A 24198-nucleotide genomic window follows, 5' to 3' on the forward strand; every position below is an offset into this window, starting at 1 on the left:
TCTTTCCCATAACTTCATGGTGTGACTGATCAACTTAATTCCCCTGTAGCTACTGCAGGTCTGCACATCTCCCTTATGCTTAAAGATCGGTACCAGCACACTCCTTCTCCATTCCTCAGGCATCCTCTCCCCTTCCAGAATCCTGTTAAACAATCTGGTTAAAAACTCCACTGCCATCTCTCCTAAACATCTCCACGCTTCTACCGGTATGTCATCTGGTCCAACCGACTTTCCATTTATCATCCTCTTAATCGCTGCTCTCACTTCCTCCTTACTAATCCTATCTTCATCCTGCTTCACCAACTCCACATCCTCCAACCTTCTCTCTCTCTGATTTTCCTCATTCATCAGCTGCTCAAAATACTCCCTCCATCTTCTCAACACACTCTCCTCACTAGTCAACACATTTCCCTCTCCATCCTTTATTGCTCTAACTTGCAGTACATCCTTCCCAGCTCGGTCCCTCTGCTTGGCCAATCGGTATAAATCCTTTTCTCCTTCCTTAGTGTCCAACCTCTTATACAGTTCCTCATATGCCTTTTCCTTGGCTTTCGCCACATCCCTTTTAACCTGCTGCCGCATCTCCTTGTACTCCTGCCTACTTTTCTTATCACTCTGTCGATCCCACTTCTGTTTTGCCAACCTCTTTCCCCTAATGCTCTCCTGCACTTCCTCATTCCACCACCACGTCTCCTTGTCTTGCTTTCTATTTCCAGATGTCACACCAAGTACTTTTCTAGCTGCCTCCCTCATCACTTCTGCAGTAGTTGCCCAATCATCCGGCACCTCTTCACCACCACCAAGCCCCTGTCTGACCTCTTCCCTGAACCTCACACTACACTCTTCCTCCTTCAGTTTCCACCATCTTATTCTTCTTTCAAACCTTACTTTCCTCCTCTTCTTCTTCGCCTCCAAAACCATCCTACAGACCACTATCCGATGCTGTCTAGCTACACTGTCCCCCGCCAACACCTTACAGTCTCCAATCTCCTTCAGGTTGCATCTCCTACACAGAAGATAATCCACCTGTGTGCACCTTCCTCCACTCTTATACGTCACCCTATGATCCTCCTTCTTCTTAAAATACGTGTTCACCACTGCCATTTCCATTCTTTTAGCAAAATCTACCACCATCTGCCCTTCCACATTCCTCTCCTTAAAACCATACCTACCCATCACCTCCTCATCACCTCTGTTCCCTTCACCTACATGCCCATTAAAGTCTGCCCCAATCACCAATCGTTCTTTCCTAGGTACACCATCTACCACTTCATCTAATTCACTCCAGAATCTTTCTTTCTCCTCCATCTCACAGCCAACTTGTGGAGCATAGGCACTGATGACATTTATCATCATCCCTTCAACTTCCACCTTCACGATCATCACCCTATCAGAAACTCTCTTCACCTCCACTACACTCTTACTGTACGCTTCCTTCAGAATCACCCCTACACCATTTCTCTTCCCATCCACACCATGATAAAACAGTTTAAACCCACCTCCACCTCCCTTACTCCCTTTCCACTTGGTCTCCTGAACACACAACACATCTACCTTTCTCCTCTCCATCATATCAGCTATCTCTCTCCCTTTACCCATCATAGTACCAACATTTAAAGTACCAACCCGAACCTCTTCTCTCCTTCTCTGTAGACGCCTTCCTCCTCTCCTTCTCCTCCTTCGGCCAACAGTAGCCCAATTTCCACCGGTACCCTGTCGGCTAACGATACCTGTGGCGGTCGTTGTTAACCCGGGCCTCGACCGATCCGGTATGAAATTCTCATTTGTGATCCGCATATTTGATTTGGCACATGTTTTTATGCTGGATGCCCTTCCTAACGCAACCCTCCCCATTTACCCGGGCTTGGGACCGGCACTAAGAGTACACTGGCTTGTGCCCCCCTAACGGCTGGGTTCCAGGTCATGCTAGCTATTCAACAAAAATCTAACTAGCTAGCAGGCTAACATTTACACAATGTGTTTAGGTACCTCTTTAGCTTATCTAATTCTAACTAAGACAGTTTATTGTGTTAGTACACCCAGCATTTACTAATGCTAATGGAGAAATTTAATAAAAGAATGTTATAAACAGTAATGAAATGCAGCTAGTGAGCTATTATTTTCCTGCCTGTTTTGTGTTGTGCATCAAGTTATGTTTTAATCAGACATTTTTATACGTATTTATTGTATACCATCACCAGCATCTCTCACACTTTTAGTCTAAAACAAAAAACAAAAAACCCACAGCTAAAGTACAAGAACTAATATATCTCATGTATGTTTCACGAAATTTAGTTCAATTCGGTTTTATTTGTATAGCACTTTTAACAATGGACATCGTCCCAAACTAGCTTTACAGGTATAAACATTTTATGAAGTTTGAATTTATAAATGTAGTGCCTATAAATTTATTCTTCATAAGTTTATAAACCTTTTACAACATCAGATGTATAAAATGTAAAAGATCTTTGACTTAATTACAAATATATGGAAGTATAGAGGTAGCAAAATAAAATTCAAAAAGTAAATACAAAAAATACAAATGAATAAATACAAATAAAATTTAAATACTTATTTTGATACCATTTCTGCTTGGACATGTTAAACATATTAAATCAATATGGGTAATACGTTTTCATTTTGCAACTACTAAAGCATTAAAATTAGTATGTAAATTTACATATTAAAACTACTGTTGGAATGGCAAATGTAATTTATATAATGTCCTATTTATTGGCACCAAATGTTGCATATATGGTAATGAAAAATGTACATTTAAACACAGAAATAGATTTTAAATATAGCAATGCCATTTTGCATGTTATATTTTAAATACAATATTTCTACTTATATGCTTCCATACAAATTGTAATTGTACACAAATTGTTGTGGAATAAGAGGAATAAACCCTATCAGGAAAAGCCCTGACTGGGAAAACAGCACTGTTTTCCTATAACCAGTAATGGACAGTAACAAAGTAAATTAAAATTCATTACTGTACTTTTTAGTAGCTTTTTCCAAATATTTGTACTTTACAGAAGAACTTCCATTTAGGGAGACTTTCTCTTTAACTTTACTACATTTTAAAGTCAAATATATTACTTTTTACTTTACTATTTTTTACTTTTACTACAGCAGGCCACCAATCAGGGTTGTTTTGATTGACTCTTGGTGGTATCTACGTAGCATGAACATACATTTCAGGATCAGTTCAACAGCAAGCAGAACATTTAGAGAGGAATAAATGATGGAAGAATCTCCTGACTCGAACTTGCCAAAACACCCATGGCCTTGTTTGCACAATTTTCTTTTTAAGTAGTAGACAGGGGCACTTTTACTTTTACTGGAGGAATATTTTACCTCGTGTCATTATTATTATAATAATTTTTTTCATATTTTACCTCGTGTATCTCTCCTTTAACACAAGTTCATGGTTTGTTTACTTTGTCCAACACTGACAGCATGTGCAGGATGTTTGATTCTTTATATCATGTTTTTACTAAACTTTTGGCCAAACTAAAGAATTAATATTATGATTTTTCTTTTTTTAAAACAATTGACTAACAGTATTTTTTAGGAACTCTGCATTGTAAGAGTTATATGCACTTCATATGTAAAGTCATGTAGGTGGCCATGTCATTATTATCTGCCAGTCGCAGTACCCGGATGAGTCCTCAGCATCTGATTCGTCCAGACCTCCAGGCAACGGACTACAAATAGCGCATTCAGTCGTGACCTCTTCTCATTTTTTGGTATTTAAAAAACAAAACTGCATTTATATGGCGTGTTTCCAGCCCAGAAAGAAATCCGCGAACCGAATCTGATTAAATCCGACAGCTGAATTTGAACACAACACCAGGAGTGTTCGCCTTTTTTACTTCTATTCTTTTTGTCCTTGCGGTGCACCCGTAGGAGCGCGCCGGCCCCGGTAGGATCTGGTGTTTATTATAATCTTCATGTTGATGTCATGCGGTTTGTGTTATATACAGAATTAACACTGAAATCAGATCAGATCGTGTTTTCTTGACAATATTTCTATTTTTATATTATGACATTTATGATTATTTGCAATTATTTCGTATTCTAGGAACCATTTAAACATGTCCTATACATGTACTTTAATCTACAGCTGAAGCTTTCTGAATTAAATATCCCAGTAGTTGTGAAAGAGCTTTGGGTTAAAGTCTGATCTTGTAGTCAGGGATCTAACTACAAGTAAACAACTTATCAAAGATAATAATACCACCAGGCACACCCCTTTCTAGATGCCTCCAGCTTGGGTAGTGGTTTTAATTTACATGTAAATAACAGCAAACCAGAAATGATCATACTGTACATGATCAGAAAATGTTTTCATAGACCTCATAACCTGCCTTCATATAAGTCTTAAGTAGAGTTTGACCCTCGACTGATAACTGACTCATCTCTTTATTATGCCATGATCAGTGCCCTGAGTCAGAATAAACATGTGATGTGTTGCCACTGATGTGGATCAGATAAAGGCAGTGATGATGTAAAGTAGGAAATTATTTAAAGGGGATTTTACACCACAGTATTTAAGTATATAGTAAAGTTTAAACCTCCAAACAAGAAATATCCAAACTAGGGCTTGTAGGCCAATGATGGTGACCTGATTTCGATAGCTAAGGCATATATTAGAAGGGGGTGTGTTATTGACACCAATTTTTATCTGTAAATATGCATTTAACGGGACATTTTTTCATCTGCAAAAACTTGGTCAGTATCTACCTCTGTGTGCAAACTTTTAGTCTGGTGAACAAGCATAAACCGAGACGCAAACTGACCATTTCTTATGCGCACACACATTAATATACACCATTAAACAATAACACACTCTAATATACACCACTACACAATAACACACTAATATGTAATTAAACAATAACACACTTTAATATAAACATTACACAATAATACACAGTAATACAACTACTTTACAATAACACACTCTAATGTACACCATAACACAATAATACACTCTAATACAAACCATTGCACACTAGTACACTCTGATATACACCATTACACAATAACACACTCTAATATACACTAGTAAACACCACTACACTCTAATATACTCCATTAAACAAAAACATACTCTAATACACACCATTAAACACTAATACACTCTAATATAAATTATTACACAATAGACAATCTACTCAACACCATTAAACACTATTAAACTCTTATATACACCATTACACAAAAACACTAATATACACCATTACACACTAATACACTTAAATATTTTTTTTCAGTTAAAAGAATAAGGAGCAGCGTTTTGTATCTTATTAGAGGTCACTGATATAACAACAAACAGCTGTATAGTTTTATAGCTTGAATACAGGAGCCGTGTTTGGAATGAAACTATAGTAATACAAATTTTTTCAATGTACAATGTAAGTCTCATTAAACATTAAAATTAAAACATTAGTTGTGTAGATTACAGAATTGTGTTTTCACTGTATTTATTTCTAATGATTATAAATCATAAATCAGGAGAATTATGGTAACTTTCATTGTAATATGATACAATTTGGTCTAAATTGAGCCCTCAATCAAGTCAGATTTTTGGGCCTTCATAGGAAAAAGGGCAACTCTGTACTATACTGTATCTATAAACATTTTCAGAGATATTCAACATCACTACAGAAGCTGATTTCAAATTAGTTTGCGTTTTATGGTTTAATTGATTGCCTGCCTTTCCCTCTAATATTAGAATGAATTCCAGGTTTAGTTTGTAAGTTTGTTTGATTATATAAGAAAAGGACAAATGGAGGACAAAGAGGACTTGTTATCTCTGTAAGGTTGTGTGCTTTTAGACCATTACTGCCTTTCGAATAAAATATTATAGAAAAGGAAAAGGGGGAGGGGGGGGGGGTTAGAGAGACATGAGGAAATTTTTTTTTTTTATCAAATTTCACATAAAAATGGAAAAAAAGAGGAACAAATCGATGCAGAAAAGGGAAAAAGCTTAAAAAAGGAGAATAAAGAAGAGGAAAGAGAAGGAAGAGAAAATGAAAACCAGACTAAAATGTTTAATTGAGAAATAAATAATTGAAATGACAAAAAAAAAAATCATTTTGTAGAAGATATTATGGACATTTTAATTTGAACAAATACTTTAGAGTATTTCACAATGCAGTAATACAACAGTACAATGAGGAGTAAAATTCCAGTGGGCAAAAAATACTTAGTAGCTATAGTGATTGTGTCAAATGTAGCAAAAAACAAATAAAAACTATGCTATCCCCTGATACAATAAAACAAGGTCAGCATGAGCAGATTGTTGTTGTTTAAGAGGAATGAAGCAACTTGGAGTTTGCTGTAATTGGAAACTTGTTATCTTTGGGGTCAGAACGGTCATTGATGATCTATATTTCTGTCTGTCTTCTTATCTGTCTGAGACAACCTTTCTACTCACCCACCTTCTTGCATTAGCTTGACTTGAGAAGCCCCCACATGGACCACTGGCATAAGCTTTACTTAACTGAAACAAGACTGGTGAGGGCACCTTGTTGTGCTCAGTCCTGAGCTTGCCTTGAGGGGCCCCCTTGTAAAACCTTGGCATGAGCATGACTCGAGGAGCCTCCTAATGGGCCCCTAACTGGAATGTGGTTGGATTGGCCACCCTATCAGCCTCTTGCATGACCTTCTCTTAAAAAGGCTTTCTGGTTTAGCTAAATCTATCTTCCTCCTACATTCTAGGCCTGAGAGATGGGACGGTAGTCCTTCTTGTCCTCATGTCTTTGTTGATATGAAACAAAGAGACTAGTTATAAACTCCGTGCTCTAACACTAATTGAAGGATTCATATTTAAAATAAGAATGAATTAGTTAATGAAACCCAGACCAGATAAAGCAGAATGCACAGTAGTGAGGATGAAGAATAATGTGTGTATAATGTGTGCTAATTTGGTGTCAGGGACAAACAGGACAAAGGATGGACACACACGATGAGCCGTACACACCGGTGCGGTGTCACTGGTTCTACAAGCAGATGGCGGACGGCAAAGACTCTTGGAAACCATTCAGTAGCGAAGATTCGCAGAAGCTGGAAGAGGCTCACACACACGGTCTGCATGCAGATTTATAGTGTCTGGTGTGTTGCAATGTGTGTTCATTTGATAGGATTTTATAATGTATTTATAATGTACAGATGAACGCATTAATACACACATTAATATACACCATTACACAATACCACATTCTAATATACACTATTACACAATACCACACTCTAATATACACTATTACACAATACCACATTCTAATATACACCACTACACAATACCACATTCTAATATACACCACTAAACACCAATACACTCTAATATACACTATGACACAATAACACAATCTACCATACACCCTTAAACACTAACACACTCTAATATACACCATTACACAATAACACACTCTAATATACACTATTACACAATACCACACTCTAATATACACTATTACACAATACCACATTCTAATATACACCACTACACAATACCACATTCTAATATACACCACTAAACACCAATACACTCTAATATACACTATGACACAATAACACAATCTACTATACACCCTTAAACACTAACACACTCTAATATACACCATTACACAATAACACACTCTAATATACACCATTACACAACACCACATTCTAATATACACCATTACACAATACCACATTCTAATATACACCACTAAACACCAATACACTCTAATATACACTATGACACAATAACACAATCTACTATACACCATTAAACACTAACACACTCTAATATACACCATTACACAATAACACACTCTAATATACACCATTACACAACACCACATTCTAATATACACCATTACACAATACCACATTCTAATATACACCACTACACAATACCACATTCTAATATACACCATTACACAATACCACATTCTAATATACACCACTACACAATACCACATTCTAATATACACCATTACACAATACCACATTCTAATATACACCACTAAACACCAATACACTCTAATATACACTATGACACAATAACACAATCTACTATACACCATTAAACACTAACACACTCTAATATACACCATTACACAATAACACATACCAATGCACTCTAGTACACATGCTCATTCACAATAATACACACTCTACTACACTCACGGCACAAACACTGCATGGTAACACACACTAATATGTCAACACACAGCAGTACACTCTGACCCTCACCAACAAACATACACACACACACACACACACACACACACACACACACACACACACACACACACACTGTAAACTGTAGATATACACTAATATACCCTAACACATTATAACACACCCTAATAAAAAGTATTAAGTAATTCTATTAAACACCACTACAACTAACTACAGCTAACACACACCAACCTGTTGACTTGTGTGTATGTGTGTGCATGTGTAGGTGCTGACGATGAGGTGGTGGTGGCCACGGAGGGCAGGCGCTATGATGTCAGGTTGAAGGAGCGACGCCGTCATGCCATTTATTGGGATCAAGCCCCATCTGAAGTGCGAAGATGCTCCTGGTTTCACAAAGGCAACAAGGAGGTGTTCTACACACCCTACACCGAGGAGATGAGCGAGCTGCTGGAGGTCAGCTTGTTTTTTTAATCGAGTTGTGTATGGGACTCGATTATACAATATTACACTCAATTTAACATATGAACATAAAACAGCAGACTTCTACAGTCTCCAAGACTTTAGATGGGAAAAGTGTCTTTCTTAATTCAGGAAATTCCCATAACCCTTTGAAGCAACCTGTATTTCTGCATTAAATCTCAGAAAAGATGGTCTGATCTTTATGATCAAACCCATTCCCTTTAACTTAATGACTACATTTTATTTAAAGACATTAATAAAGAGTGTCAAATAAAAGTGTGTCAACTGGTTTCATTAAAAACAGTACATTGTTGCGCCAAACATTTTCTGTACCTTCTGATCAGGTTTGCACAACATTTAGGATAAATTTTGCACCAAGGTGATACCTCCACCATGCTATACAGTCTGTACCTAGATGACACACATCTTGTATATTAAATGTATAATAATCATGTTTCAACAGGACTCCTACATGATCTCGATGTCCCTCAATGAATGGAAAAGAAACTTGTATCTGCCTACAGGGGAAACAGTAATTCTTCACAATCCTAAGGTATTTTTTAAATCTGTTGCAGTAACATACTGCCTCCTACAGGGAAAAGTGTGAATTACACATTACATTTTGTAGACATTATGTTTTTCAGCGTTTCAATTCCACCATTGTAGTCCTAAAAGGACTTTCTTTCCTGTTTTCTCGTGATTTCGACTTAATTTTCTTATGATCTGGACATAACAAAAGTTATTTTCTCGTGATCACGTGCCCACTGCCACAAATGGTTATGCTTATTATCCATGATGCCAGCCTCTAGAACAGGGGTCACCAACCTTTTTCAAACTGAAAGCTACTTCTTGGGTACCAATTAATATGAAGGACTACCAGTTTGATACTCACTTTTGAAATAACAAATTTGCTCAATTTACTTTTAATTATATGTTATTATCAATAATTAATTATATTTATCTATATTTAGTCATCTATATTTTAATATTGTCATTTTCAAATTCACACCAATGCAAATGTGATTTAAAAAAGAATAGCAAAAAAAATAAAAATAAATTAGATGCAGCTCACTGGTAAGTGGCGCTATGGTGAGCTATTTTCAGAAAAGGCTTGAGGGCGACTCGTGTGGTCCTTGCGGGCGACCTGGTGCCCGCGGGCACCATGCTGGTGATCCTTGCTCTGAAACATGCTCTTATGCTAAATACACAGAAATATTAAGTACTGTTTATGAGGAAACCATGTTTATTATGTTGAGATCACAAGAAAATTTAGATGTGATAATGAGAAAAAAAAGAAAGAAAAAAAAAACTGAATTATCATGCATGGCCTCTTAGGACTTCTTTAATTCCACTCAGGACAGCATTTAACCAGAAACCCTAATTAATCTGCTGTCTGTGTGTATTCCACCAGCTGATGACTCAGCACCAATCCTTTTCATTTGACTGTCCACCGTCTCCAAGCGAACGAACACAACACAGGACACTAAAGAGAGGAGTGGAGAATATTCCAGTGGAAATCCCACAGGGTATGTGTAAACTTTTGATAACTATATACATCCATCTGTGACTCGTCTTTTACCCAAAATGTTTTTCTCTATCAAATAATAAATGCCTTGGTACACACTCAGCCTTTTGGGGTTACACTATTTGCATACAATATTTCGATGCATCATTGCTTGTAAAAAATAAAATAAAAATGAATGAATAAAAATTAGTCTGGGTTAGTCTGTCTCACGATTGCACAGACTATTTAAAAATTATTATTATTTTTTTTCTGAAATGCATTTAACTACAAAACCCTTCTTTTGTGTATGTGTGTGTTGTGCAGGAGAACCAGACACTGTGGATCACTTGGTGTTCATGGTTCATGGTATTGGGCCAGCATGTGATCTACGTTTAAGAGGAATCGTGCAGTGTGGTGAGATTACACATGGATACAAACACTTCACACTCACCACACGATGATGGACTGTATTCCTCTTCCTGTTCAGTCAGTCTGTTTATTGAGACAACTGAAGATAGATTAGATTAGATTAGATTAGATTAGATTAGATTAGATTAAATTTACTTTATTGTGATTGTCTAGAGATCAAGTACAGGGCCAAACAAATGCAGTTAGCATCTAACCAGAAGTGCAGATAGCAAATGTGTGTGTGTGTGTGTGTGTGTGTGTGTGTGTGTGTGTGTGTGTGTGTGTGTGTGTGTGTGTGTGTATGTATATATATATGTATGTATATATATATATGTATGTATATATATATATTACAAATGTGAAATGTAATGTTAAACAGAAGTATATTATTCTGTAGAATATTAGTGACTATAACAGTGCGAAAAGGTAACATGAGGTAGAATGTTGTAATTTGTGCAACAGTAAGAGGCAGTAACAGTAAGAGGCAGTAACAGTAAGAGTCAGTAACAGTAAAAGGCATCGTGGGGAAACAATGTAAGTGAACAGTATGGTGATATGTTAATGTATAGTGCAGTCTCAAATAAATGTCATAAATTCCTGAAATCATACTGTAAAAAGTGTTGAAATGCAAGAACGGAAAAATGTAGTATATTAAATAGTGGTCTATGTACCACAATAAAAGTGGTATGTGGAATGTTCTATTAGCAAAAGACATACGGTAGTTTACTGAGCGCATTACTTTCTTTCGCTTTTCAGTCAACGAGTTCCGCAGCGCTGCTCATACCCTCATCAAAAGTCATTTCAGCACCAGTGATGAAAACAAGGCTGTGGGTCGAGTGGAGTTTCTGCCTGTTAACTGGCACAGAGTTCTGCATGGAGAAAGCACAGGGGTTGACAGGTTCAATAGTTTATATTGATGAATGTATTAGTTATCAAACAGGAAACAGTAATTAATTAAATGCTAATAAATTAAAAAAAGCACATTTTTATCTTAATTTGACTGAATAAAACACTCGTTTGCAGAGATATGGAGCGAATCACTTTGCCCAGCATCAGGGGCCTGCGCCAGTTCGCTAACGACACAGTGTTGGACCTGTTCTTCTACAACAGTGCCACCTACTGTCAGACCATTTTGGACACAGTAGCCTCAGAGATTAACCACCTATACTACATCTTTCTCCAAAGAAACCCACAATTCACTGGAGCCGTGTCAGTGGCAGGACACAGTCTGGGTCTGTATAACAACTTTACACAAATACTTTACACAACCTGAGACTGTAAAGCTACTTAATGTAAAATACTTTACACAACCTGAGACTGTAAAGCTACTTTACGTAAAAAAGATTTTACACAGCCTGAGACTGTAAAACAACTATACACAAATACTTTACACAGCCTGAGACTGCAAAGCAATTTACACAAATACTTTACACAACTTGAAACTAAAAAGCAACTTTACACAAATACTTTACACAACCTGAGACTGTACATCAGCAAATACTTTAGCCTGAGACTGTAAAGCAACTTTACACAGCCTGTGACAGTAAAGGCATTTTACAGAATACTTTAAACAGTTTGAGACTAAAAATGCAAATATTTTACATAGCTTAAGACTGTAAGCAACTTTATGCATGCCCTTTACACAGCCTGGATGTGTTAGGCAACCTTACATAGCTACTTTTCACAGCTACCAAAAACATTTTTTTAACTATGCCTAGGTATGTAAAGAAAGCTATTTTACACATAACCTAATTAAAGCAAGTTTATAAAAAAACTTTACACAACTTGGCTCTGTAAATTTAAATTATATAGTAACTTGATAACTGTAAACTGTTTCCAGCATTTAGCTTTAATATGCACTTTATTGTTTTAACTTATAAAATGATTTTTCCCATTAGGTTCATTAATCCTATTTGACCTGCTGACTAATCAGAAGACAGCAGCAGAGAGCAACAATGCAGCACAGGTTGTTACAAAGCTCACTTTTAATAATTATGTTGTTTCACCCTTCTTACATTTTACTACATGGCATGGAATAATAAATTATATTGTGTACCAGTCATTAACACAATAAATGTTTAAAAAAGTGACCACTTTGTCTGAATTTTCGTTTGCAATCCAGGATGGAAAGTATGAGGAGCAGTATGAAGCCCTGTGCTCTTTGTCAGTCTCAGACTGCAATTCCTGTGAGAGCCTAGAAGAGGTGCTAACGAGCATCGGCCTGAAGGAACATCTCAAAATCCTACAGAGGGAACATATGGACATGGAGTCTCTGGTGTGTGTTTTTAACTCAAATGCTGTCCACACACTTTGCTTAGGCCATGTGAATTATTCCTGATTTATTCCTGGTTTATAGATGCCACCATCAATTTTTTTTAGGTACAACTTTTGAATAATTCCTGCTCTTCACTCTTGTTAATAAAGCATCAGTCTCAGAAGGTGCACCCATATCCAAACAGGCATTCTGGACCATGAGTAATTTTTCTAGATTCAGTTAATTAATAAGTTTTTGCAAAGGTCATGGTTTAACACATTTTTTTTTTATATATATATTGTCGATAATCTATGTAAGAAAATTTAAAAGAGAGAAAAGAGAACACATAGATTAGCATAATAATAAAAGCAATTTTAACTATTAAAATAAATTACAATTAAAATAGTGTATGCAGTACACTATATGGATAAAAGTATAGGGACACCTGACTTTCCCAGCCATATGTGGTTCTATGTGGTTCTTTCCCAAACTATTATTGCAAAGTTGAAAGCACACATTTATATATTATGTCTTTGGATGTGGTAACATAAAGATTTTCCATTCACTTGAACTAGGAGACCCAAACCTGTTCCAGCATGACTATGCCCCTGTGTACAAAGCAAACTCCATGAAGATATACTTTGCATGGGTTGGATCCTGCCATAGATCTCTGACCTCAACCCTAATGAACACCTTTGTGATAAATGTGAACACTGACTGCACCCCAGGCCTCCTCACCTCACATACATCAGTACCTGACTTTACTAACACCCTTGTGTCTAAATGAGAACAAATCTTTACAAGCACACTTTAAAAACTAGAATAACCTCCTCCCAGAAGAGTGGAGGGAATTATAAAAGCAAATTAAGACTAAATGTTGGATGTGATGTACAAAAAGAAAATACTATACTTATGACGAGGTGTCCGCAAACTTTTGGCAATATATTGTACGTGTTACTATCTAAATACAATATGATCAAGCAGTGTGATAACAGCAGTTGGTTTAATATACCTAAACACAGGATCTGCCTAATAATTACTTATTCTTTCAGATGCTGTGCTCTGAGAGAGACCTGAGAGATCTGGGAATCCCTCTCGGACCTTGCAAAAAGATTGTGAACTGTGTGAATAAATGGAAGGTATTGACTGCTGCATGTTCTTTATTAATAAAAGTAAAATAGAAGTGTGAATTTCAAACAAAATTTTGAAAGATAAGTAAATGTAGCACATTATTTTAGCATAAAGAAAAATATATATATTTAAAAAATATATAAATATATTTTTAAATATAAATATATATCTCTGCTATATATTGTAAATGATAGACTATAAGTCATAGCCTGCTTTTCATATAACACATTTCATCCCGAATAATTTGTTGTGTTCTGGTAAGAATTATATCCGACTTCCTGCCAGACTGTGTGGCGCTGCAGAGTGTTTGTCTGGAAGTTAGCACTGATACTGGACCATTGTCTTGAGGTGAGGCGAGGTGTGTTTTTTGTCCTGACCCTGACTTTCCTCTCACTGATCCAGCACAGATCTGTGGCCCACACCGGAAAACATTCCTCTCGTACAGAAGAGAAAGATTCTTCTGAAATTCAAAGTCTCATTCAAGAGAGTCGGCCGAAAACCAGCGCCGTTGACTATCAGCACTTCGATGTGGGGATTGGCCAGGTGCTAATATTATATTGGTTATGGTAGTAAAGCAAAGAAAAGGGTTAATCCAGAGAGAAAATGATAATATTCTCAGAAAAAGTACACCAGTGAATGAAAATGCTATATCATTGATGTCTCCATGCAGGTTTCTATTAATTACCCTCAGCTCAGCTTCCATCCCCAGGCCTTCTTTGCCTTCGGCTCTCCTATTGGCATGTTTCTGACTGTCCGTGGCCTTAAGAGGATTGATCCAAACTACAGCTTCCCCACCTGCAGCAGCTTCTACAATGTCTTCCATCCTGTGCGTCTTGACTAAAACCACTTACTCGCATCAGATTGTTGTTGTTTTTCATTAATAAAACTTTAAAGTACTACAGTGTAAAGAAAACCAAGCAATGACTTGTCTAGTTCATTCAGGAATTTTATTGTATCACTAAAAATACTAATAATAATATTCATAAAAAAAAATATATATATATATATATATATATATATATATATATATATATATATATATATATATATATATATATATATAAAATATAATATAAAAAAGTGGTTAGTGGTTAAGGCATTGGACTTTGTGAGTTCAAATTCCAGCGACACAAAGCTGCCAGTTCTGGGCCCCTGAGCAAGGCCCTTAACCACATAGCTGCTCAGTTGTATGAATGGGATAAATGTAAGTGGCTCTGGATGAGGGAGTCTGCCAAAAATGTAAATAGCATGTAATATTTTGAATAATATTGGCGTTTTTTTACTTGTTTAATAATCCTGGTAATCCCCAAGCAAACGTTTGGCTAATGGATTTATTTAATTTTAGAATTTGTTTATTTAATGAACACTGTTTAGCTGAATCAGGTGCTAAAATGTGCTCATGATTTTTTGCAGTTGGACCCGGTAGCATACAGGATCGAGCCCATGATTTTGCCTCCCGACGTAGAGGTAGCACCCATGCTGATGCAGCATCACAAGGGCAGGAAGAGGATGCACCTGGGTAAATACTTACCTGGCAGGGCAAATACTATGATCAGGGAGGTGGTTTGCCCAAACTGAGGCTCAGCCATTGAACTCATTAACTGTGCTGACCTTCTGTGAATTCTGTGAAATGTGAGACCACTTAATTTCTGGTTACTTCATTCACATGCTCCCCTTTCTTGTTTTCTTTCTTTTAAAATGTTTACCTTCTTACTAATAGTTACTTTCATAGAAAAATGTCTTTTAAACATGAGTTTAAGTGTGAATTTGAGTACAGTGTAAATGTGAGTATAAAGTAAGAGACTGAGTACAGTGTGAGTTTGATTTACATTGTGGATTACAGTGTAAATGAGAATGTGTTGTGTTCTGTACAGAGCTGAGGGAAGGTCTGACGCGTGTCGGCTCAGACCTGCTGGGGTCTTTGAGGACAGTGTGGCAAACTTTCTCCCAATTTCCTGTTCCGGCACTGGCTGAGGGAAATGACATGCCTACAGCAGTGAACACCGCAGAGGAAATGGAAAGTGAGTCATCAGATTCCACACTGTGTGTGTGTGTGTGTGTGTGTGTGTGTGTGTGTGTGTGTGTTGGATGTCATGGATTTGCATTGGGTTAGTATGAAAAAAAATACACTATATATTATTACTATTATTACATTTAAAATACACTATATGATCAAAAGTATCGGGACACCTGACTTTTCCAGCCAGATGTGGTTCTTGTGCCAGATATTTTGGAGGCTTTTATTGTCATTTCTACACAGTGGTACACAGTACACAGTAAAACGATGTTCCTCCAGAACCCTGGTGCTAAATCCTGTTCCAGCATGATGATGCCCCTGTGAACACAGCCAGCTCCATGAGATATGCTTTACATGGGTTAGAGTGTAAATGTGCAGAGGAGGGACATGAATTATATTGGTAGAAGAATGCTGAGGATGGAGCCACCAGGTAGGAGGAAAAGAGGAAGGCCAGGGAGGAGATTCATGAATGTGGTGAGGGAAGACATGCAGGTAGTTGGTGTGAAAGAGGCAGATGTAGAGGACAGGGTGGTATGGAGACGGATGATCCACTGTGGCGACCCCTAATGGGAGCAGCCGAAAGAAGAAAAAGAAGAAGAAGAGTGAAAGCTCTGACCTTAACCCTATTGAACACCTTTGGGGTGAATTGGAGCACTGACTGCAGTACCCTCACCTATATCAGAACCTGACTTTACTAACAACCTTGTGGCTAGACGAGTGATGTCCACAAATCTCCTCAAGCACACTTTAAAATCTAGTGGAACATTTTGAAATGAGTGGAGTCTATTATAACAGCCAATCGGGAAAAAAGCACATACAAATCTAATGGTCAGGTGTCCACAAACTTTTGTCCACATGGTGTGAAATAACTAAGTGAGGTCTAGTTGGCTTCTTTAGTGCACACTACAGCAAAGAGACAACAAACCAGCACTGAACGTAATCATGCTGTTCAAATTAATTATTACATACTGCTGCTTTAATAAGAAATGTTTCTATTTTTCAGCCTCACCACTGGAACAGGATGAGAAAAAAATGATCCAGGTGGGGAAGCTGAACGGTGGCCGGCGCATCGATTATGTCCTTCAAGAGAAACCGATCGAAAGCTTTAATGAGTATCTGTTTGCCATTCAGAGTCACCTGTGCTACTGGTGAGAGAATCAGAGACACACACAGGCACATACAACACACAACATCCATCACATTTGTACATCAGGGTTCAGATATACATTGAAACACTTGTTTTCTGTAAATACTATTAAAAATGAGTTGCATTAATGACTTTTTTCTGTTGCAGGGAGTCCGAGGACACAGCTTTGCTGGTTCTTAATGAGATTTATGGGAATGATAATTGTAAATCTCCTCAGCAGTAGAGAACCAGAACCGGGCTGCCTAAGCTAAGCAAAACTCGTTCTCCATGGTCAGGTTTACATGTCATCGATTAAAGGTGCAGTTTGTAATTACACAGACCCATTATAATAATAGTAACTACATTTAAAAAATGCCTGTGATTTGTTATATGGCTATGCACAAGCTAGTTTCTTCAGTAGATAGATGTTTCATATTTCTTTCTGGCCCAGAATTGGATCCACCCCCATGCCATTACTCAAGTTTATGTGCTTTAATCTCAATTAGCCCTGCATTAAAAATGACAAACTGCACCTTTAAACTAGCAATACACAACTTTCAGTCCTCAAGGACCCGGTGCTTTATGGTTTCCATACTACATGTATGTACCAGGTACCATGTACCATACTACCTGTACCAGGTGAGAGTAAACGCACAAATTATTTAGTGATTTAGAAACATACAGGACTGCATTTACATTTAAAGGCCAAGTTTAATTACATGTTGGTTGCCTCAGATTTGTGCCACGTTCACAGCAAGGCCAGTCATTTTTTTCAGTTTTATTAGCATATATAATAATAAATAATAGTTTCACATCCCCAAAATGTTGTCCAGGGTAGAGAGGGAGAGGAGTGATATGTGAAAACTAGTATAATGGAGAGGAAGTGGATTTGATATGCCTTCATTGGAACTGGTCCTTCCTTGTTTTCAAGTTGTTAGGCAAAACATTTTTCTGTGAAAGTTGAAATGACCTGGCTAACACAGAAAGACAAAAGATAATTATGTGATTAATGTCACCTGACAGGACCTTTACATTGACTAGCTGGCAAAGAGTATTTTTAGCTAGCTGGCTAAGAACTAATTCTTGTGAAATGTGTGCTAAATATTTCTACATTAAAAGATTATTTTCCCAATTTTTTTTGTATTACAAAATAACTAAATGCTAAATGTTAGGGTCATGGTATCTATATGTAAATGATTGTACCTGGTGTGGCTAGTCTTGAGGCATTTCAGAATCTCACCAACAAAACAACAAATTCAGTGTATTTTGCCTGTGGCTCCATTTCAAACAATGTAGTTAACAGTTATAACAATATTTATTTTTCATTTTCTTGTGTACCACCTGTTTCACAGACAGTTTATACCTTATCTGTATTGCAGTTTCAAGTTTGGAGGCTGTGGCTATGACCCAAAGCATGCTGACACACCTGCTACATGTTACAATAGTACACTAGTTTATAATTATTAAATTGTAAATTAGCGCACGTTGGTTCTTTTGGGACTGTGCACTGACTGTTTCAGTGTAAAAAAAAAGTTACAGCTTCATTATGGCCTTATTTTGTTGTTTGAGTGGAACCAGGTGTATGAGTTAAGGAAGGGTTAATTATCTGATGAGGTGTGTGAGATGTGTTAAACCAAAAGTAAATTGCATATACATTGCATATATAATATTATATAAATTGTTTCATATCGTGCACTACCCAGGGCACCAGAGCGAGCGATTGTATTCTGGATTAAATTAAAGTAACGTTTTAATTATCATTACCATTACAAATATTTGTAGTGTTTGAATTATAGACATTTTCTGTTGCCAGTTTCAGCATTTTTGTTCAAATATTTTTGGTAGCATCTGGGATGTGGTAACTCAGTATTTAAGGTTCTAGTTAACCAGTTTCACCACTGTTGGGCTAAATCCTTAACCCCTTAACTACTCTGTGTATAACTGAGATAATTGCTAATGCTCTGGATAAAAATTATTGCAAGTAAATTTTAATCTACACTGGTCTAATGTAAAAAGGTGTCTACGAGAGCCCTCTGACTGGAAGCTGTGATGTTCTGTGTGTTCTGGCAAATTTCCTTCAGATCCAGCATGGACCTTTTTGCTAAAGCAGCTCTTCTGTGAAATCAGACCAAATGAGGCCAGCCTTTGTTCCTTACACACATCAATAAGCCTTGCATTTCCTTGACCCTGTCACTATTTCACTGGTTGTCCTTCTTTGGACCACATTTGGTACTGATCACTGCTTACTGGGAACATCCCACAAATCTTTGACCCAGTAATATAGGAATCACAATCTGTCACTCAGATTCCTACACTTGCCCATTTCCCCTGCTTCTAACAGATCAACTTTGAGAACTGACTGTTGACTTGATATATCTAATATATCCCACCCCTTCTCAAATAGAAAATATTGCACTATGGTCTAAACATATTCAGTTACATAAAGGGTCTTCTGTAAAATAACACATATGATTCACTTCATCAGCTCATTAACACCTCAGTTTATATAAAATATATGTTTTAGAGAAAGAAGGTGAAGAATTTCATTATTTAATTATAAATTATTACATTTAAACCACTGTTTTAACTCTTTAACTTGATCAAATAAAGGATGTTTACATATTAATGTTTTGTTTTATTAAATATTTTAATGTCATCATATTCAAATAAATATTTTTTACACCTACATTGTCTCGATGTCTCCAAATCTGACACACCTGTGTTACACATGATACACACCTATAGAATTGTGTTTTCTAGTGAAACTCGACACTGTCTTGAGGCTAATATTGAGTCAAATGAGTGCTCTTGAACTAGTCATAAACAATTTTTTTGACTCAATACTAGTCTCAGCCTTTGAGTTGTCTTTTTTCAGTACCACCCAAAACCACAATGGTATTTCATTGAACAAATACATTCTAATGTTCCTACTACAGTACAAATAAAAATGCTCAAAATGATATTGCACTAGTATTGTGTACGTAGCTGTAGTAGTTTTGAGAGAGTTGTATGAACCAAACCAATTTAAATCCATTATATGCAAATCTTTACAAACTTTGTATTGCTTTTTTCTTAAAAATGAATTTTTTGTTCAGTAATACAAACTAAAAGGTAGTGGCACAATGCAGCACTTTCTAGAAGAACAGGATGCTTAACATGTGCTCTGTGTGTGCTGTAGATCTGTTTGTACAAAAGGATAATCAAAATAGATGAAGTTTTTTAGTTAATTGAAGATGAATTTAACGTCAGATTTCTTTTTTTTATTTTTATTTTTTTATACCCGGATGAGGCGGTGAGATCTGATTGGTTGAAACGTCTAGCGCAGTGCCTAGAAATTCACAAACGAATTGCAATTTATAATATTTCTGTCATTTTCGGAAAAATATATACATACTTTTTTACAAGCAATTAAAACGTAGAAGGTAATCAGATAACATTTCGGAGCGCGGATCAGATTTTTGAGATCAGATATTCGTTCATTCATTCATTCATTTGATATAGAGTGATGGCGCAGTTACAGCGTGTAGGTTTAAAGCCCTCCTTTTCCTTTTCTCCATCTGCCCTCCTCCTGAACTCCCTAAAAGTTTCTCACTCACTCACTCCATCCCAAACCGGACATTTAAACAGCTGGAATAAAGTCTTTTACATTATTTATATTTTGGGATAAATCCACAAACACAGCTGTGACCGATCAGAGGTGAGTGAATAAAACTATTCCAGATGTTCCCATTGAACATCCTCTGTTATCTAATCACACTTTCAGACATTTAACTAGTAAAAAAGGAATCGTTTTTAATCAGTCTTTATATTCTTGGTTTGTCCACTTAATGCAGTTTAAATAGACTTAATGATTGAAACGGTACTTGAAAACCGCGATACCAATATCACGATTTCCGATATAATAAGACTGAAAAACGTATTAACTCGGTTTCTGTTGTCCGTGAATGTTTCTACGGATTAAAGCTCACCTGCGTTACAGAGTAACCCTGTTCATCTGGGGGGGGGGGGGGGGGGGGGGGGGGGGATATGATAATGCTTCTTTTTCTAATCCTGTGATTCGAAAAGGTTTTGTAAAATGATAGGATAAGCAATTATGCTCATATGTCAAGTTTTATTAGATACTCTGAATATAATCATGTCCAAAAATATTACAAAAGAGTTTTTTCAGATTAGATAATAAAAAATAAACTTAAAATCAGCATGATCTGAGCTTCTGCAGAAAAAAAATTATTAAAAAAAGTGATTTTTGTGATTTTTTAAATAAATATCAATGAACTAAGTTGATATTAGCTGCTGGTTTAACTTGATGTCAGTTGTAAACACCAAATGCACGATACAGCGTATCCCATGCCCTTTTAATGTCCCATGTACTACTTATTTTTCAATTTTTATCATTCTATATAGTTTCTTTCGGCTTCTCCCGTTAGGGGTCGCCACAGCGGATCCTCCGCACGTTTGATTTGGCACATGTTTTACGCTGGATGCCCTTCCTAACGCAACCCTCCCCAATTTATCCGGGCTTGGGACCGGCACTGAGAGAGGCTGGGGATGGTTCCCTGACCGGGAATCGAACCCGGGTCGCAGCGGTGGGAGCGCTGCATCTTAACCACTAGACCACCAGGGGACATTTTTATCATTCTAACAACTTTATTTTATTTACCTGGTGTAAATCTATCCTGCTGACTAAAACCTACCAGTACATTACAAACCATCATCTGTTACCCATTAAACCATTTTAAAATTCGGTAAAAAATTGGGATGTTTAATGGCATGCTAATGGTCTTAAGTGTTAGTACTTTGTATAAGAATGTTGTGATGTAAGAATGGAGTAATGGCCCAAATAGCTGGATACTGTTGTCTAGCCAGAGGTCTGTAAATGGTCATCATGATCACTTACACCTTTGCTTAGTATTCTTATAAGCGTTATCATCCAGACTGTCGGGTGATACGGTTGTTTAAATGGTAATCATGGTCGCATACACCTTTAGTCAGAGATGGTCCTTGATGTCCTGTTGGAGCTCATATACTTACAATGATTAAATGTTATTTAGCTGATTTTCTACACACATAACGACCTCTATGATATTAAAGCCATTTTTTGGATGAGCTCATTCTGACATAGAGCTAGGGTTGGACTCTGGGATGAGGCAGTCTGTAATTTCTTATAAAATACCTGCAGCAGTGACAAGAAACAAAAGTACTGTATGAGCTGAACTAGTATTGAACTAGCTTTACTAAATTAAAACTAGGTTATTGTAGTTCAGTTCTTCCCTGCTCTGATTCATTTCCTGGTTTGTATGCTGTGTTTGACATGGCTTCTGTTCTTCTTGTCAGAAAGCTCGAGACGTAGCCACTGTAATTTATGAAATGCTTTTGCCTTTTGAGGAAAAAATGAATGTGCACGTCCTTGTCTGAGAGAGATCTGTGTGGGAACGGTTCAGTTTGTATAAACTCACAGTAACCCAGACACGGAGTTTACATCATGTTCTTTTTTAGCCGAGAGGAAAACCCCAGTACAGAGGCTGATGTGCCAATATTCGGTCATACCATACACAACAATATTCAACAAGCATTGTTACAATACTTTTATCGTGGGACGACTCACACAAAAAATGCTTTATTTTGGGTACGTGTGTAGGAGTTGAAGATTGAATTTTTATGTTCAATGGTGGGTGAATGTGAATGAAAAATAAATTGGAATCAGGATGGTTTTGACCTCCAGGTGTACTCACACAAATGTCATTTGTCTTGGTGACAGACTAGATGTAGTATAGAAAAATTAAAGAGTCTTGTGTATTTAATTTACCCATCTTGTGCCTACCCTTCTGATAAAAAAAAAAGAAAGTAAGAACAATAGAAACAATCACAGAAAATGTTATAGTTATAACTAATTGTGCAATTACAAAACATCATTTGTTAACCAATAACACCAATACCAAAGTTTTCAGTTCATATTGTGTGTTGTGTACATCATCGAATCATTATTATCAAACCATTGTAGAAATGTATTAAAATCTGGATGTTTAATGACATCCCAATGGTCCCTAATGATGTCCACTAGATACCAACATGAGAGCTACAACTTCACAAAGGTGTTCGGTTGCTTCTTAATAATATTAGACATAAAATGCGACCACTAAATGATAACAAATTGCCAGTAGAGATCCACAGGGACCATTAAAATCCAATACAAATTCCAATTATAGCTTATAAAAATAACCATTACAAATTCCACAAGGGTTTCTATTGTGTGGTGTGTTTTATGCAGTGTGGTAACTTAGTTAATAATGTGCATGGATTTTGATTTTAAAACTTTAAACTGTACCCTAAAATGAGGAATGTGTAATAACGTATGGAATTTTCACATACTTACAGATAACACATAATTTCAACATAGAAGATTTGTTTAAATGATAAACACACCTGTGACATATTTTTTCAACAAGTTACACATCATATAGCCTTATCAGGCCTTTTGTCCTGCCTTGTTTTGGGGATTTCATTGACTGAGAAGTCTTGACACATATTTTCATGTACTTTTAAATGTAGCAGAGGACAAAAATTAAATTCAGAAAAACACTTGTCTTGTGTTTTCTCCCTAATTGAGAGATTATACTAATTATGCTGAGGTAAACATCTGCGAGCGTACAAGCTTTATTGCGCTAATTTCTTAAATCCTCCCCTGAGGGAGTGAGAAACATTCTTGTAATAATTATTCCACATGCTGTTCAGAGTTCAAGAAAGTCTAGGTGAGGTAAACATCACCACGAGTTTCCTCTTTCGTGCTAAGCGGTGTGAATGTGTTTATGAAATCACAACAAGATTTCACTTTACTGGTTCACTCCTGGTCCAGGACTTAATATTTCAGCATTAATTATTATACAATAGCCTTTATTTGTTAATTATTTATTATTATTGTCTTGGCATATCCCAGCTGGTTTGGAATCTGGGGTCAGAACCCAGGGTCAGCTGTAATACAGCGCTTCAAAGCACAAAGGTTTAGGGCCTTGCTCAAGTGGCAGCTTGGCGATGACCTTCAGATCAGTAACTCAGCGTCTTAACCACTAAAATGCCACTACCACTAATTGCAGGTT

At 36.7% G+C, this 24198-nt stretch overlaps 1 protein-coding gene across 1 annotated transcript; it reads left to right on the forward strand.

The window, feature by feature from the left end:
* Nucleotides 1–3651: 3651 nt before the first annotated feature.
* Nucleotides 3652–19790, forward strand: ddhd2 (DDHD domain containing 2). The gene is made up of 17 exons (XM_083568629.1): nucleotides 3652–3928; nucleotides 6949–7099; nucleotides 8471–8658; nucleotides 9128–9217; nucleotides 10076–10190; nucleotides 10493–10582; nucleotides 11333–11474; nucleotides 11600–11808; nucleotides 12475–12542; nucleotides 12699–12851; nucleotides 13883–13969; nucleotides 14364–14504; nucleotides 14632–14787; nucleotides 15375–15480; nucleotides 15836–15982; nucleotides 16982–17126; nucleotides 17273–19790. Exons 2-17 carry the CDS (start codon nucleotides 6967–6969, stop codon nucleotides 17346–17348), a joined length of 2046 nt encoding a protein of 681 aa, XP_083424755.1. The 5' UTR covers nucleotides 3652–3928; nucleotides 6949–6966; the 3' UTR covers nucleotides 17349–19790.
* Nucleotides 19791–24198: the final 4408 nt, after the last annotated feature.

Source organism: Silurus aristotelis (genome assembly GCF_946808225.1).
Source record: "Silurus aristotelis genome assembly, chromosome: 18".
NCBI classification, from domain to species: domain Eukaryota; kingdom Metazoa; phylum Chordata; class Actinopteri; order Siluriformes; family Siluridae; genus Silurus; species Silurus aristotelis.